Source organism: Lampetra planeri, chromosome 5, assembly GCF_965212315.1.
Source record: "Lampetra planeri chromosome 5, kcLamPlan1.2.h2, whole genome shotgun sequence".
NCBI lineage: Eukaryota > Metazoa > Chordata > Hyperoartia > Petromyzontiformes > Petromyzontidae > Lampetra > Lampetra planeri.
Genome location: NC_136111.1, coordinates 22,500,392 through 22,517,938, shown reverse-complemented (window position 1 = coordinate 22,517,938; position 17,547 = coordinate 22,500,392). Strand labels below are relative to the sequence as shown.

The window sequence follows — 17,547 nt, the reverse complement described above, 5'->3', positions numbered from 1 at the left end:
TAAGCGCACAGACGCGACGCACTGATGCCTTCATCCAGCAGTGGATTGACAAAAAGGTCTGCACCTGTAATATGGATAGTGAGGTGAGTGCAGTAAGGGTTTTGGTGAAGGTCGGCAACAATGGGGGCGGTCGTGGTTGAGGGTTATGGTGGCTGGTCTGTGACGATGGGGGTGGAATGTGCTTGTGAGACACAGCACGTGTGGAGTATCGGTGGGGCACGCGATGATTGACACTGGCCCGCACGGCGGTGCTTCTGAGCGCCACACTGTGGAGGCGGCGGCGGCGGCAGAGGCGGAGGCCTCACCGTTGCTGATGTTGGCGAGGTGCAGGGCGGGTGGCGGGGGCGGTGCTGGGGGGTTGTGGTGAGCGGACAGCGCCGGGTGCTGAATCCCCCCGCCCAGCCCGCCGAAGCCGTGGTGAGCGTAGCGCATGCTCCCGTTGACGTACGGCGGCGCGTCCCCCGCAAAAGCCAGCGGCATCGGGGCGGGCGGCGGGGGCGGCGGGAACGAAGGGGGCGGCTGCTGCTGCTGCAGGTGCTGGTGCTGATGCGAGGTTCGCACGAGGTCGTGGGGCAAATGCGCCGGCCTTTCCAGAGGCATGGGCTCGTCCTGTGGACGACAGCGGAATGGTTTAGCGAAGGAGTAAGTTAATAATAAACGTGTGCGAGAACGACCCTCGGCGTTTAACCACTGAGAGCGTCCAACTGGCAATCGGTGTCGCACGTGCTCCCAAACACCGGGATTAAGCGTCGTGATCGGCCGACGCGGGATAGGGGACCAGGAGCTATGCTCACACGCTCCTCCAGGGAACGCATTGGGCAAGATTTTTCTGTGGCGTGTCGAACACGCCAATTAATCAAAGACACTTTAATTAGTTGTGAACATAAACCATGTACATGCGATTGCAGTTCACGCGCACTTCTTGACAAAGTGCTAGACTTTGTGAAGTATTATTCCATGTTGATGCATTTGCGTTTGTTATTTTTTTTATGATCAATATCTACGAAGTTTGCAAGAGCAAGGAGGTAACTAGACATTCCAGTGATTGGTATTCATTGGACCACGAAGTTACCGTGAACACAAACATCTTCGGTCAGTAAAGGCATTCGATATTTAAGCAATTATAATGCATTTTACCTTATCCCTCTCCCTTTGTAACACATATCCCTTTGATATAATAGAGACGTTTTATTCTGAATGGGACCTCATCTGGCTTAACAACAAATGGTCTGTCTCATTTGTCATTAACTTTTGATACCAATTATTTTTTCCCCAAGAACATCAACTAATTCTCATTCACATACAAAAAAAGCAACAACTACATTATATACGGCGGCCTCTTCCAAAGGCCAGTGTGCAAGAGTAGACCAACATATCCTCCGGAGGGGCTCTCCAGAGCGCCCTCTTTTGAAGGCATTTTGCGCCAGGAGTATCGTGAGCGAGTAATTGCGGGGCTGCGCGTTTATCCCGCCCTCCATAAAGGAAGGGGATCAGCAGACGGCCACTAACGTGCATCTTAATTGTGCTGCTACAATAGAAGCACGTGATTTCATTGACACATCGTCAAGTGAACCTCCTGCCCTCAATAGCGGAGCACTCCCCCACCGCCATTGCCAATGTCAATTCAGGCCGTGGGATTGGAAATCACTCGCAAATTTGCCGGGGCCAGAGGAGCCACCTCCGGGGTGCCGCTCGTGCGGGTCCCACGCTCCGGGCGAGTCGAATGGAGTGTGTCAGTGGCCGTGCCTTCTGCTCCATCTGCATGAACGACGGAACGGCGATGACCGCCGCAGCCCCCCCCCCCCCACCCCCTCCACCAGTCACTCCGGCGATTCGAGCGGCAGTTTTGGTTTTGCGCGACGCATAAACAACAACGAAATATCCTTGCATGGACTTGTGGGGCCAGGGGAGCGGAGGGAAGGAGGGCGCGATTCCACGGAGGCTGCGCCGAAGCACCGGGTGGGACCCGAGACGTCATGCAGAGAGAAGACGCAGGGCGCGCGTGGGAGTTGTGGGGACGGTGGCGGCGGTGGTTTTGGCCGGGTGTGGATCGCGCGTGCGTGGGTGTGAGCTTGCCGAGGATGGGCGGGCGCAGGGGGGCAGGGGAATGGATGGTAGAGGGCGCTGCGCTGGGAAGGAGAGGGTGGGAGGAGGGGGGGCTTTTCTTGAGCCTGTGCACCGTGGGGTCGCTCGTTCGCTCCCGTAGCTGCCGGGCTCGCTGGTGAAGGCTTCGCTGTCATTAAATCGATTTCGCGGCCCCGGCGCTTTGCTTCCGAGAACACGCGGCGAGCAAACCAAATGCATGATCGTGTTGTATTATTATTATTCTTTTGGACGTGGTGGGTGTCGGGGGAGCGGGTGGCTTTTTGTACGTCTTTTTCCTTCGCAGGAATGTCTTCACTTTGCCACCCGCTTTGCATTTTTGCTTCACGACTCTCGCCCGCACTCGCTCACTCGCCCGCACTCGCTCACTCGCGCTCACTCGGTCACTCGCTCACTCGCCCGCGCTCGCTCTCCCGCTCACTCGCTCACTCGCCCGCGCTCGCTCTCTCGCTCACTCGCCCGCGCTCGCTCGCTCACTCGCTTACTCGCGCTCCCTCGCCCGCACTCGCTCACTCGCCCGCACTCGCCCGCACTCGCTCACTCGCCCGCACTCGCTCACTCGCCCGCACTCGCTCACTCGCTCACTCGCCCGCGCTCGCTCTCTCGCTCACTCGCTTACTCACGCTCACTCGCCCGCGCTCGCTCTCTCGCTCACTCGCTTACTCACGCTCACTCGCCCGCACTCGCTCTCTCGCGCTCCATCGCCCGCACTCGCTCACTCGCCCGCACTCGCCCGCACTCGATCACTCGCTCACTCGCCCGCGCTCGCTCTCTCGCTCACTCGCTTACTCGCGCTCACTCGCCCGCACTCGCTCTCTCGCGCTCTCTCACGGTCCCTCACCCACACTCGCTCTCTCGCTCACTCGCCCGCACTCGCTCACTCGCCCGCACTCGCTCACTCGCCCACGCTCGCTCTCTCGCTCACTCGCTTACTCGCGCTCACTCGCCCGCACTCGCTCTCTCGCGCTCCCTCGCGCTCCCTCGCCCGCACTCGGTCACTCGCCCGCACTCGCTCTCTCGCTCACTCGCCTGCACTCGCTCTCTCGCCCGCACTCGCTCACTCGCCCACGCTCGCTCTCTCGCTCACTCGCTTACTCGCGCTCACTCGCCCGCACTCGCTCTCTCGTGCTCCCTCGCCCGCACTTGGTCACTCGCCCGCACTCGCTCACTCGTGCTCACTCGCCCGCACTCGCGCTCACTCGCGCTCACTCGCCCGCACTCGCGCTCACTCGCTCACTCGCGCTCACTCGCCCGCTCGCTCGCCCGCACTCGCTCACTCGCGCTCGCCCGCACTCACTCACTCGCCCACGCTCGCTCACTCGCCCGCGCTCGCTCACTCGCTCACTCGTGCTCGCCCGCACTCGCTCACTTGCCCACGCTCGCTCACTCGCCCGCGCTCGCTCACTCGCCCACGTTCGCCGGCGCTCGCTCACTCGCCCTCTCGCGCTCCCTCGCCCGCACTCGCCCTCTCGCGCTCACTCGCCCTCTCGCCCTCGCTCGCCCGCGCTGCCGTGGCCGGGGTTTTAAGCCGAGTGAACGGCCCGTGGGGCACTCGGCTCATGAGCCGGGGATTTACGGATTCATGGAAACGTTTTCCACCAAAAAAAAACCCACGTGGAGGCAGCGGCCGAAGAGAGCGGGCAGAAATAAAAAAAAAACGAGTTAAACTATATACACACACAAGAAAGAAATCAAACGGGAAGAATAAGTGTGTTTGGGACCGCAAGCGCTGAGCAAAGAAATAAATAATAAATGCTGTTGGGGCGGTAGCGGCGTGGGGTGGGTGGATTTGGGGGGAGCCGAAGCATCGAGGGATGGAGCAGGGCTGGGCAGGCGGGAGGTAAAAACAGACGGACAGGCAGCGTCCGCATTCAGCATGAATTATACACGAGCTCATTAGAGCTCCCCACCGAGGCTCAGCGATTCCGCGGGCTTGACGGCCGTTAATCAGCCAGTCTGGGGTGTCTGCGCGTTCGTGCTTCTGTGTTTGGGGCTACGCAGCGAGGGGGGGGGGGGATGGAGGGGGGGCGACTGCCTTGGGGCGAGGGCCATCCTACGCACGCTGCTGGGCTGCTGTCACCACGGAAACGGTTTCTGCGGAGACGCGAGCTCCCCCTCGTCCCCTTCCCCGCTCGGGTCCAGGGCTCTCTGCTCGCACGCCCGACCCCCCCGAGCCCCGAGCGCTCCTTTCCCGCGGCCGTGAGCAGCACCTGGCTGTCCCCAGCTGTCCCGACCGCCCGGCCGCCCACGCTACATTCCCGCACACACTTCACCCCCACACCCCCCCCAGTCGCTACTCCCGCATGCCAAGCCGCCGTCAATTAAAACGCGATCGTGACTCTTCACCCCGCATGGTTTAGCCCTCGATCCACCCCTCCACCATGTCCGGTGATAAAAAAACTTTACGGTGCCGCGGTGGTGGTGGTGGTGGTTGGGGGGGGGATAAAAAAAAGAACCCAAGCATCGCCGTCTTTCCCATTTATACTCAGCCCGACGTCAACCGTGGCACGTGTTTACGATTTCCACTGGAGCGCCGGCAACAACGACGGCGTCGGCGTGCGCACTGCGAGAACAAATTTGTTTTATGAGAGGCGCGCGGACGGGCGGGCAGCCCCAACCCTCGCTCCGCGCGAGCCTCTCCCTCAAATCCCCCACCTCCCTGCCACCCGCTGCTGCAGGGCATCCGAGATCGAAACAAAAATACGCGGACCCCTCTACGGAGAACTGAAGGATTTCACGAGCCGGCATAGCGGCCGTGCCGCTATTTCACTTTGCTGGGTTGAGATAACAACTCGCTCCGCGTTTCTTTTTTTTGTTATTCGATTGCGTTGTCGTCCCGCTATGGCGGCTCGTCGCCTCGCGCTCTGTTTCACGCCACAGGTCTCGCTTGCAAAAGCATCGCACGAAAAAACGAGACGCGTCCTTCTCGCCCGGTTCCGAGTCGATTTCGTTGCTCTGATTGATTAAACCCCTCAAGAGGTCTCGTGCACGATGGCAAACGTCTGCTGCACGGCGCTGGAACACGCCAAAAGAAAAAAATGCGCCCCAGCGCTGCAAGGATGCAGAGCGAGGGAGGAGGGCGTTAGAATTTAATTCCTCCCCATAATTGAGAGGATTCTCGGTTAATGGGTTAAAGGTGCTTTTCTTTCAGGTGCCATGCACAGCCCATTAGCGCATTGGGCGCTTTGTGCCATGCAAATTATGTAGCTTCGGCTTAACTAGCACCACTCAGTTTGCCGCACAACTTGCCCCGTGACCCCCGTGTGATTGTTCCCATGTGCTCGCCGTTAATTTCCCCCCCTCGGTTTCCTCCATCAAACATCCACCCCCCACCGCTTCTGCCGGAGCTGAACGCCCCCCGCGACCCTCGTTCTCTCCCCTCCCCTTTGGATGTCGTTGGACGTATCCCTTATAGATGTTTTTTTGTTCGCGTGTTCAGCGGCGAATTTTGACGGCGCTGCGATCCGTGCCAAATATTCTTTTTTTTGTAACTAAAACTCCTCAACGGCCGTTGCATCGCCACCGCCGTTTCTTATTCCGGCTCCAGCCCGCATCCCAGTTTGTATTCCTGGACTCGCCTCGCCTGGAACTGTCTGCTTCATGATCATCATCACCATCATCACGCGGGCTCTTGCCGTGGTATTTATTCGAGTTCACTTGCAAGCGCGGACCGCCACTGCACAGTGTGCGCCATTTGCATATTTTGGTTCGCACTGAGCATTCTCTTTCGAGCACCACTCGGGTACAATTTGGTTTAACCTTAAATGCACTCAGTTAATGACGTTGCGTGGCTTGAAACCTTGTAATTTAGATCACGTTTATACATCATGTTTTCCTTTTTTGGCAATGTTTTCCAAACCGTGATATCGGCGTCACGTTACGAGACGGATGGGATGGGGGGGGGGTATTCGTGTGGAAACTCTTGCCCCGTTTTAGAAGACGACCCACAGAAGGAGACATCGCAGAACTGCTTCCGAAATCTCTTAACGTGACCTCAATTCGCACTAGGGGGCGGCACCTCCCCACCCGCCTGCCTACAGAGAGAACGGCGCTTGAAGAACGACGAATACACGTCACGCTCCGAGGTCGAATTGTTTTGCCAATTTTCATTCCAAACCGAAATGTAATACGACACCACCAACTCACGATGCTATAAAACCTGGCTTCGTCGAGGGCGAGGAGATTGGGGCACTGCAAGACGCCACCGCTCCAAACAAAGACACGGAGGACCTCTCGTGCAGCCGTGCGGACCGCCGGGGCAAAGTGCAGGTCGCCGAGCGGCACTGACGAGGAGTCGCGGCGCCCAACGTGCACGGCAGGCGCGCACTGTACAGCAGGCGCGCACTGTACAGGTTACGGGACACGAGGCTCGAGCCGCTGGCGGTGCTGGGAGGGACGGAGAGATCGGAGCAGGAAGACGAGGGCGGCGAGGGGGCAGCAGGCAGCAGCCGGAGGGATTCCAAGCGCCTTCATCCCGCGCTAATTACCGCGCGGCCCCGCTCGGCGCGGCGCGTTAAGTCCGAGCTCGTTAATTACTCTGCACTCGCCTCACCCGTGCCCACGGTTGCTACCCCGCATCGTCGCTCGCCATCGCCCTCCTCACCCACCGCCCACTCCGCCCTCCTCGCACGCCCCCTTTGCTCTACCCCCCCCCCGCGCACCGCAGCCGGTTAAATTCTCCCTTCGATCCGTCACAGATCTCTGCTCGTTATTCCGCGCCTTATTTGCGGCACACGGAACCACGGGGCGGACAACGATCGCCCCGGGGCGGCGCCCCAGCGGAGCTCGCTCGGCCCCGGCCGCTGCCGCCCCCTCGGCCATTAGCGGGCGGCGAACGTCCGGAGCTTCGTCGTTTGTCGCTTGAATTTAACCCCCCCCCCCTATCCGGCTTATTTATTTATTTTGTTCGCCGCAGCGCAGCGGACGGAGAACGTGGCGCGCTCGTTAACGGCTTGCGCGGTGCCGCGACCGGGCGCAACCCGGCGCCTCGACGAGCGGGAGCCGCAGCACGCGCGCGGAATGCTCGCTGCAAAACGTCGTCGTCAAATTCATTAAACGGAGAGGGGAAAAAAATCCTCATTTTCAAAATGAGGATGTAACCCGCCGCTTCGGCGGTCCCTGCCGTGATGTTCGTATGGCCGTTACGTAAAGACGGCGGCCGGAGCTGCGGTTACATTTCGACATCGCCATGTAAATCCATTGGCGTTGTCGTAAGTAAAAGGAAACGTAAGACGCGAAGCTCGCAGCAACCTACTCAATTGAGGATTGCCTGAGACGCGTCGTTGCGATGAGGCACACTCGCGCCCTGGCGTCCGCAAGGGCCATGACTCAGATGCCGTGCCACCATTACGAGGGTGAGCCGTTGCGTTGAAGCGTCATGGTAAAGTCGACTAATACGAACTTGCCTGTGACTACATTGCTAAATCATAGTATCGTCGTCGTCGTCATCATCACGGAATGTTTCGTGAACAAATGTCTTAAAACTCATTCTCATGTTCACGCTAGAGGCATCGAATCGCGCGAGTAAGAATCTGTTATTTTGACTTTGTCGATGTGGCATGGGATTGGGTCACCTGACCCGAGCGTTGATTGTAAATTTCGATACTCGCGACAGCAGAATTCATAATCGATCCTCGAATCGTGACAATTTATTGGATCACGTTACGGGCCCTACAAATGTTTGTTTTTTACGAAACAATGCAGCCCGAATTCCCTACCACTCAATAACCAAACATGCACCTGGTATCCTCAAACCAGTTTATTTCTGAAAGCTAAGCAGGCCTGAGTCTGGTTAGTACTTGGCTTGGCACAGGTGCTGTAGGCGTGGGTCTGCGAGGCGCGGCGGTGCCGCGTGTCACCCCCTCGTGGACAGCCCGGTCCGGGGTACGTTCCAGGGTTCTCCGGGTTCCTCGCACATAAAGCCCAATACCGATCAATGGAATTTGTATTCTTCGTTCTTTCGGTAAAATCGCGTAGAAGGGACTTTACCGAAAGAACCAATAATATGAATCCCTGCAGTCACGAAAGCTTTAAATCGAAATTCTATGGAATTTGGTCAAACGTCCGAATGTGGCAGGGCCCTTCAAAAAAAAAAGTCTCGAGACTTGGTTGAAGTAAAGGCCATGATTAGTATTATTAGCATCATCATCATTACTCTTAAATATTAATAATCTTAATAATATGAGGAGTCGTATAGCTGCAGACCCCCCCCCCCCCCCCGCCCTGGCAAAGCAATGTGCTCATGGAGCCTGACTGCTGTTGCTGCTGCCCCCTCTCCTCCTGCTAGCAGACCGCCAACCGCGCGCCCTCTGCTCCCCCCAGGGCTCACTGTGACATTTTTACCGTGTAAAGGTCACGCCCTGTCAGGGCTCAATGTTCCACTAATACGGCTGCTGCTTCTAGCTTCTAGCAGCAGCAGCAGCAGCGCCGCTGCAGACGGAAGGGGCATCGACGAATTCTGAGAGAAGCGGCCATCATCGCGGCATTCGGAGCCGCCCTTGTGGATCACACGTAGAGTGACCCAGGTGGGCTCTCCAAACCTCCATCAGCGACTCCAATTTGTAAACAGGAGTGCGTGGCCACTAATAAAATTGGTCGGGAAAGTATTAATCATTGGGTCTGCTTTGCCGGTCTCTTGATAAAAGTAGACGCAAAAAAATGAGGATAAAGCCCGTAGTGATTTTTATAAATTGCACATCACATGTCAGCCCTTTTACAACATTTGACATTTTTTATTTCAAAGGTTCCGAAGGCCTCTGGCTGGGACACATGACTCATAAAACATTATAGTCACACTGGTGGAGCGCTGTTAGCTATACAACAAATCACCCTGGCGGAGGACTTTTTGGCAAAAGATAATCTCACGGATGCATTTCTTTCTTTAACTAATACGTCCATCATGAGAAAGTGTAACTGCAGTAACTCGGCGAGTTTCAGCGAGGTGAAACGGAGGCCCTGGCGAACCAGGGGATGTCCATTAATGAGCCACATCGATGTTCCTCGTCCCGCTCCAGGCTCGCATGACCCCCCGCCCCCTCCGCTCCTGTTATCGCTTGCTACTCGACAGGCAGTCAAGGTTCGTGCAAAGAAAAAAGCAAAGCTGTTGGAACGTTTTGAAGAACGGGGGGAGGTGGAAAAAAATATTCAGCAGAAATTATTATTTAAAAGATTTTGCTGTGGCCAGTAAAGGTGGGACATTCGCAGGTTTGTGAGAAGTGGCTGCGGCCTGGGGAAGCATTCATCCAGCAGTGGACTGACCGCGGCTGCTGATGAGTAACGGTGGGACATGGCAAGGGTTCGGTCGAGGGAGACCCGAGCTGCTCAGATTCACGGGAAGCTGTGCCGCCTCCACCGCCGCCACCGCCGCCGCCGGGCGAGCGTGTGGCGCCGCGTGCGGTATTAATCACCGGTCTCCGCCGGGCTTCACGAGCCTCGCGTGTGTGGGTGGTGGTGGTGGGTGGGTGTGTGGGGGGGGAGGAGGATGAGGAGAAGGCACGTCCCGGGCAAGTCTGCCGCCCACCCCGGTTGTCATGGCGTCCGTATCCAGCCCGGCACACGAAGGACACTCAGAGAGAGAAAAAAAAGCGCGGTTGGGGGAAGAGGAGAAAAGAATTCGGCAAAAAATAGAATAAAGCAATGGAGGGGGGCTGCTGCGGAGGCCGGGGTTTATTTTTTGGGGGGGGGAGAGGCAGAGGAGAGGAGCGCGGGAAGGGGCGGTAACGGGTGCCGTTGCTAAGCAGCTGCGCCCTTAATGAGTCGTCCTCGCCGATACCGCCACCGCTGCCGCCGCCGCCGTGGCTCGTTTGATGGACATGAAAGCGAGCGGGGAGCAGGGAGCGGGGAGCGGGGAGGAGTCCCGCGCAGCGCCACCCGAGCGGCGAGCGGGACGGCCGCGCTGCGACCCGCTCCGTGAGTGCGGGGGTCAGCGTACAGGTCACATGATGCCCCCCCTTCCCCTTGCCCAACTCCACATTGCCATGAAGCGCCTGAAGGCATTGTGACCAGAATTCATGTAAAAAGAATGAGGCTACATTCGAGAGACTTGAACTTATCCGTGCGGCGCGTGAACGCACGAGTAAATAAGGAAAGAAATTGCTCGTTCAAAAGATGAAATAACGAGCCTCGTTTTTTTTTCAAGACCGTACGAGATAACCCCAATTAACGCAAGAAAATAAAAATAAAATCACATTGGCTTCACTTGCCGAGACTTTTTTTCTTTTACAAGTAATAGTAATAGTTTATAACGCATCTTTATTTAGCCAGGAAATCTTCAATTAGGCGGCAAGTAAAACAAAACTAGTGTGGTTCGTGGTGGGGGAATGGTGGCACAGCGGTTAGCGCACTGCGCTATGAATCCGGCCACTTGAGTGGAGAATTGTATCTGAACCGGTCTTGACCAGTGTGAAGTATGGTCAAACAACCACCATGACCACCACAGCATGGGGATGCATTCATCCAGCAGTAGATTAACAAAGGGCTGTGCAGCATATTCATTTGTAGACATTTTTTCAATAATTGATCGCAGGGAAGTTAAAACAGGCACGAGTGCTGCGGACCCCTGTTGTCTTGCGGGAGGAGTTGGACTCCCGTGGTCAGTGCGGTGACAGCGAGGCCGAGCGGCGAGGCGGCCGTCACCCTCACTTGCCACCACCATGCCACACGTCCCGGCTCCCACAAACCCGCACCATAGGGCCCACGGTGCCCACTGTAGTGCGGGCACCACTGTGGTGCGGGCACCATTGCCTGTGGTGTCCACTCACTGGACGTGTTCCAGCCTCGTGACACAATCCGCGCGGACGCCTCCCCTCTCCCTCACCGCAGGACCCCGACCCAGGACACTTTCGCCCTTCAGCAGCATTCGAACCTCTCTCCTCCTCCTCCCTCTCTCCTCTCCCCCTCTCTCCCCACGTTCTCCATCACCCCTCACTCCCCTCTCCCACCTTCCCTCTCCCTGCACTCTCCTCCATCTCCCTTCCCTCTCCCCATGCTGCCCTCCATCTCCCTCCCCTCGCACGCTCCGTCCCCAAGTCACCCCGTGATCTCTCTTCTCCGACCCCCCCAAGGCTGCCGTCCCTCCCTCCCTGTTGGGGGGGGGGCCCACCTCAACCCAACAAGCGGCGAGTAACGATCAATCGAACAAAACCGATTCTCATGCTGACGATGCACGCGTCGAACCGTGGCGTGCGCAAACAGATTACACGATTTATAATCCCTCCAAATCGAACCTACATTATGTCACCTGGAATGTACCCATGTGTCACATCAGATCTTGGAAACTAAGCAGGTTTGAGCCTGGATAATGCTCGGATGGGCGACCTGCAACCGCTGGCGTGTAGGTGGGGGTGGCGGGGCAAGGGTGGGATGAAGGTTCTGTGCGTCACTCACCGCCTGCAGGTCGAGGCGGATGCGCTTGGCGGCGTTCCTGCTCTCGCTCTCGCACGCCATAGCCAGGATGTTTTCGGCGACGGCCGACGTGAGGTGCGGGGGCGTCGTCCTTGACTGCTGCTGTTGGTGACAGCGTGGTGGAGGATTAGCAACGGCAGCGGCGGCGGGGACGGCAACAACAACAACAGCAGCAGCAACAATACGAGCGAGAGAGGCATTCGTAAATCAAAATAAGCATTCAGCCTTTAAAAAAAAAATCTAAATTAAAGCCATGGTAGTTATTTTTTTCATTCAGAGCACGGTGGCTGCTGGGTGGCTTATGGGATTAACGGGCCCTGTCTGCATTCTTAGGGCTCTCTTTGAGCCCTGTGGCACTCAGGGTAGAAACTGAGATTAGCTCCCCCAGGGCAGGAAGCTTCTGATATTTTACAGCAGTGAAGCCGATGACGATCGTGCACACAGACTCCCGCTCCGCAATTCGTATTTGCATCTGGAGCCGGCTCCTCCTGTTGCGCTGCAGGGGCTGTCGGCGCTGCAGCGGCCAAGGCGCAGATTTAGGTTTCATTCCGCCTCGCGTGCCAAAACGTTATCACGCTTATTGATTCGCGCGGCGGTGATCTGGGTCCAAGAGGTCACTAGGTGGGTGCTGTCGCGATGTCATTCGCCGTGGGACCCGCACCCCGGCGCAGCGATGGAAAAAAATCGGAATGCTGAAAAAATGAACGCATCCTCCCGTGGTGATGCAAACGAGTCCAGGGACAATCAAACCCGACTGATTGTTCTTGTTAAACCGCAGTCTCAGCACAATCGGACAGGACACGGAGTGAACCTCAAAACCCCACCATCAGTTAGGCCAACGGCACGGGCCACCCCGACATTCGGCCTCCACTGCGGCCCAACCACACGCCGATGCCTATCTTGACGAAGTCAACTGAACGTGTGTACATGCGCTCATGGATTAGCAGCAGCAGCAGCAGCCATGCTCTATTCTCTGCTGGATGAAGGCCTCCCCACATCATTGTCATGCATTGTGGCGCTGCGACGCCACAACCCATCTCTCCCACTCCTGCGCGTGAGCTCATCTCATCGCTCCCTCTCCGCAGTGGCCATCGTTTGGCTGCCATTCCATCACCAGTCTTGCCCGTCGGCCATCATCCCTTTTGGCCACTCTGTGTCCTGCCCAAGGCCCACTCACTGTTCTCCACATGCAGTAAGATGCCTGTCTATTCATCAGCGTGTGTTCTCTGATCCACGCGTTCCTCCCTCCATCTCTCGGTGTCATTCCAAGCAACGCATCTCTCCACGCTTCTTTGCACACTCCTCAGGTTTTGTTTAATTTTCTTTGTCAGTCTCTGCATGTCACAGCAAGTAATATGCACCGGTTAAAAACTTTCTTCGCGAGGCACATTGCTACGTTGCTTTCATGTTTCTTTTTTCATTTCTATATTATTATTAAGGTCTGGTTTTGTATGAGGTTCACTGAAACAGTTTCCAACAAGACAAATGCCTTCTATTAGTCGACAAAACCAGGCGCGATGATATTTGATAATTATCATTTGATCTTTTGAGAATCTGGTCGATGGCACGCATGTCGTCCATGGGATAGAACTATTTTGCGAACCCAGCGTGCTCGTGTGGCTGGTCGGCCTCTGAATTGTGCACTCTTCGATCGTTGTGAACGATTCAGACGCGATTTAGACGGAAGCGGGAACAAGAGTCAGCTGGCAGAGGTGTCAATCCACGACCGAGGCACAGCATTTAATTACCACGTAAAACATTCCGGAACTTTGTACGCTCATTTTGATCCAGCAGCTGGTAAGTCAATACAACACTCCACGGTTATATGGCCGGGCCAGTCTATCCTCGGCACAGCTATTGTCAACTCATAGTAAGTGGTACTTATGTAACCTGCAGGTGATGATGGGCTGAGTCGGGTCTTTGCCTAGGATTGGAATTCGCAAACTTCCAGTTGTGAGTCAAAGCCTTCTGCCAGTGTCACCCGGCGAGAAAAATACAGTTTTATCAACACAACAATTCGGAAGCGGGGAAAAAAAAAACAAACAATATTTTTAGAACAAATTAATTCCGGCTCCCTGGTTGCGATTGCCCGCGAACCCAAGCAGGTGGACATTGCGGGCATTACGAGGAGGGCAGGTGGTCACAGAGCGTCCTGCCCCTCTCCTGCCTCGCTGGCCCTCCCTCCCTCCCGCTTGAGTCCTGCAGGACGCACCTCCCCGCGGTGCGGCTAATGTCCTCGCAGCTTCGCGCTACGCGGCCCCGAGGGGGCCCTCGACGCGCGACTACGGCCTGACGGACCTTTGCCCCGGGAAATGAAGCGACGCTCCACGGCCACGCGGCGCCAGGGCGGCCACTCGCCCACACGCCCGCTCGAGGAGCGACGTCGGAGCAGCCGCGTTTTGCGGCCGCGCGAGCGCCGGGCGGATGAAAAGCCGCCGCGATTCGCCGCGATCCGCCGCGATCCGCCGCGATCCGCCGTGGCGAACGCACTCACGGCCGAGAGAGATCGTACCATTGAAAATTCACTGGTGGTAGCCGCAGACACGTGAGCAATAACTGATTGTGAGCTTTAAATAACCTGAAGGACCTTATACCCAGCGTGGTGCTTTAGGGCATTAAAAAATATATATATGGCCCTTTCTCCAGTGGGTGTCCACAATCGGCACGAGGCACCGGCGCAATTACTGGGGCGAGTTCCCTTTCAGTGCCGCCGCGCACTCAATTCCGTGGCAATTTACCGGGGAAATGTGCACGGGCCAAGCCATAGCCACCACCACCACTGTCTCCACGACCGCCACTGCCACCACCACCACCACCACCGCCATCACCATCACCACCACCGCCACCAACATCACCATCAGCAACACTGCCAACACCACCGCCATCATATAAAAGGGGACGTGGGGTGGCGATAAAAACCGTGATATTTCTCTCCGGCCTCGCCCACCCAACAATGAGCGCGTACACTCGGTATTCTGCTCCCCGTTGTGTTTTATTATTCCAAAACGAGTTCGTGTTTGAGAGACCGCCCGCCCGCCCGGCTGGCCGGGGTGAATGCTGCCCAGCTCACCCCACGCCCTCCGCCCCCCATCATCCGTGGCTCACAAGCAAGCTGAGTCCACTCGTAATCACACCAAACGCTTTGTGTGTGCGTGGCCCGTGGTACTGGCCGGGTTGCTGTGAGGCGAATATCACGAGCAGGCAGCAGGCACACAGGCAGCCACCCCCCACCCCCGCATGCCACACTTCATTATTAATGCCACGGAATACCGCCAGGTAAGCTCCAAGCGGCTCCACAAACCACACGTACAGACGTGGCTCTGCCCTCCTCGTTCTGTTGTTTTGAGCAGAGTGCTCTCCACGCGCATCATTGATGCTGCATCCACGACTCGCCGCGGCGGTGCTGACGAGCATGCAAGAGACGGATCTCACTTGACCAACGTTGCCCCACGCTCGCCCCCGATAGCCAAGACCCGAAGCTCAATTTCATTCGGCACACCACATCCAGTACACCGCTCCCTTTGAACGTGGCTATGAATAGTCACGTGCATTCCTCAGTCGACTCTGCAACCTGGAATATATATCCACAACAACAATAACAACTGCCATTCGCCACTAAGTGGCAGTGACGTTACCACATCAAGGCCACGTCAAGTGTCGAACACCCGCTGGCAGGAAGTCACTGGACAGACCCAGGTGCCCTGGGTTGACTGAGATATATTTATCCACATCCAGCACATCACATCGAGAATACCTCTCTGTTATAAAGTGCCCAGTAAACATGGAATGTTGGGCCAACGATGTTGCAACAGTTTCAGCCACGTGACAACGCTGGGCCAATGTTGGCACGTTTGTCCGGTGGCTGCCAGAAGTCCCGTGCGCCACATACTTGCAGCGTGGAAAGCGGCAGAGTCGTACGTCCCCCGCGCCTTGAGAGCCACGGCGACTCTCAAGGCGGATCTACGTGGCGGTGCGGGGAGCGCCTTAAACACACCGGGGGGGGGGGGGGGAGGGCAGTGGGGGGAGGTGGTGATGGGGGGGGGGTGTGGAGCTGTAACCTCGTTTGGGATGAAAAACACTTCCAATATAGTGCCTACTGGATTACCTCCGGTAATCTCTGAATTTTTTCTTTTTGTTTGTCAGCTTGACCCGTGACATTTTGGATTCTAAGAGGCTATTTAGCGGTGCTTCATGAAGCAAATTAGCAACTCAGAAGCGCGAGCAGCGAATACGCCCAGGATATAATGACCCTACTCTCATTTTCGCAAACGTAAATTTGCTACGTTTGGGTTTGTGTGTCCCGATTACATTCAAACTAAACACATTTTTTTTTATTTTCCCAGGTAAGGCCTACTGAGCTATGTAGCTCTTTTTCAGACGTGACCTGGCCACAAATGATCGCTCAACAACGTGGCTTATCACACGGGAATTTATAGCTGCCAAATACTCTAAACACGTGTTTCTAAAAAATCCATGCGGCCACGGTGAGAGAGAGAGGGACACATGCAATCTCCAAATATAAAGCAGCAGGCATCAGGATCGGGATCAAACCCACGACCTCCTGTATACCAGGAGAAGGAGTTAACATCTCTAGGTCTTTGTAGGTCGCTGCAATGCGGCGATCGTTACGCGGCTTCACTCGGGGATTTGAGTCAAGGTGAGACGTGACCGTGCGACTAGCCCACAATGCACCACGCTACCGTTACAATTCGTTGTGTTCCTTAAAATAATATTACGCTTATTAAGCACCGTAGTGCGTTTTATGTTATGTCAAGGTAGTAACGATCAAGGCAGTTCATTTCCCAGTGATTACAAACAGCTACGTAATGTGCATTGCAGTAAATAATAGGCGTGGTATGATTCGAATCCTGGTTGGGGGTTGACTCAGCCCATCTTTCCTCCGGGGTCAATAGAATAAATACAACTTTCTGGGGAAATCAACGCCGGTTGTCCTCTGGGATGACTCGCCCCGCCTTAGGAATGTGGAATTCACACCATCGGGTCTGCAGGGCTCACATTGGCTTTGGAAAGATTCACCCCTCTATCCCGGCAATTTTATGCCCGCGTGTAATTTGCGATGTTTGGAGGGAAGGTTAACCTGCACTTCTTGTTGCAGATCATCTAAAAGAACGACAAATCACTGAGAGTTTCGCGGAGCGGCAACTCCCGTGTGAGGTGAAGTCACAGGTGCGCAAGGCATTGTGGGAATTCCCCGGAGGGCGGTGAACAGTGGCGTCGAGTGTCCGTGGCACTGCGGCGTTGTGCGACGGAGTTTCTGCTGAAGGAAAAAGTGTCAATCGGATAGGAGTCAAAGGGCTCGCATAATACACATGCATAGTGTACGTTGACTCATTAATCTCCCCCGCCACCCACTTTGCGCAAGAGTGCAGAAGCATGGTCAACACATCTACGCCTCTATATATGGAACGAAACAATTAAGACTTTTCCACAAATCTGGCTGTCGCCTGATAAAGCTAGTTGTAATTACTGGCGAAACGTCGTACTCAGATTGTAAATGTTGTAGCTTGGCTCTCCAACACATCGGCGTCCTGTACTGGTGACGAATTGGCCACGTTCTGTTTACGTGACAACCCTTACTAGTTGGCTGTGTCGCGTGGTGGTGGCGGGTTTTAACGACACGTTTATATATTTACGCGATCTAACCCAAAACAACCTCTATTATGGCCGAACAGGAGTGACACGCACCTCCTGCATCTCTCTCACGCAGGGGGGAGCCCGAGTGGCGCTGGACGGGAGTCGGTGTGCGGCGGCGAGGACGTTCTGAAATGACCCTCGTGGTGTGACGCAAGCGCTGCGATCACTGATGGCAGAGATTCGCGCGGAGCAGCGAGATACCGTGCAGCAACACCGGGTCGGCTTTAATTCCATTCACTGCGCTTTAAACACTTCCAGAAGTGAAGGTTCCGGTGAGCTTTGAACCACCCGTCGTAGCCGATTAAAACCTAAAAAATGCGCGGATTTAAAGGGCAATCGTCGTCGCACGGCGGTGGTCTGCACCACGTTCGACCGGGGCAGCGAACG

General features: G+C 56.0%; 1 protein-coding gene across 1 annotated transcript in view; it reads right to left on the bottom strand.

Moving 5' to 3' along the window:
- Positions 1 to 17,547, bottom strand: part of LOC144719153 (nucleolar protein 4-like) — a 141,116-nt gene that overhangs the window by 5,366 nt on the left and 118,203 nt on the right. The window contains exons 9-10 of the mRNA XM_078595026.1: positions 11,488 to 11,607; positions 306 to 609 (exon numbers count right to left, since the gene is read on the bottom strand). Coding sequence (XP_078451152.1) covers positions 306 to 609; positions 11,488 to 11,607 — 424 coding nt within the window. The remainder of the gene's footprint in view (positions 1 to 305; positions 610 to 11,487; positions 11,608 to 17,547) is intronic.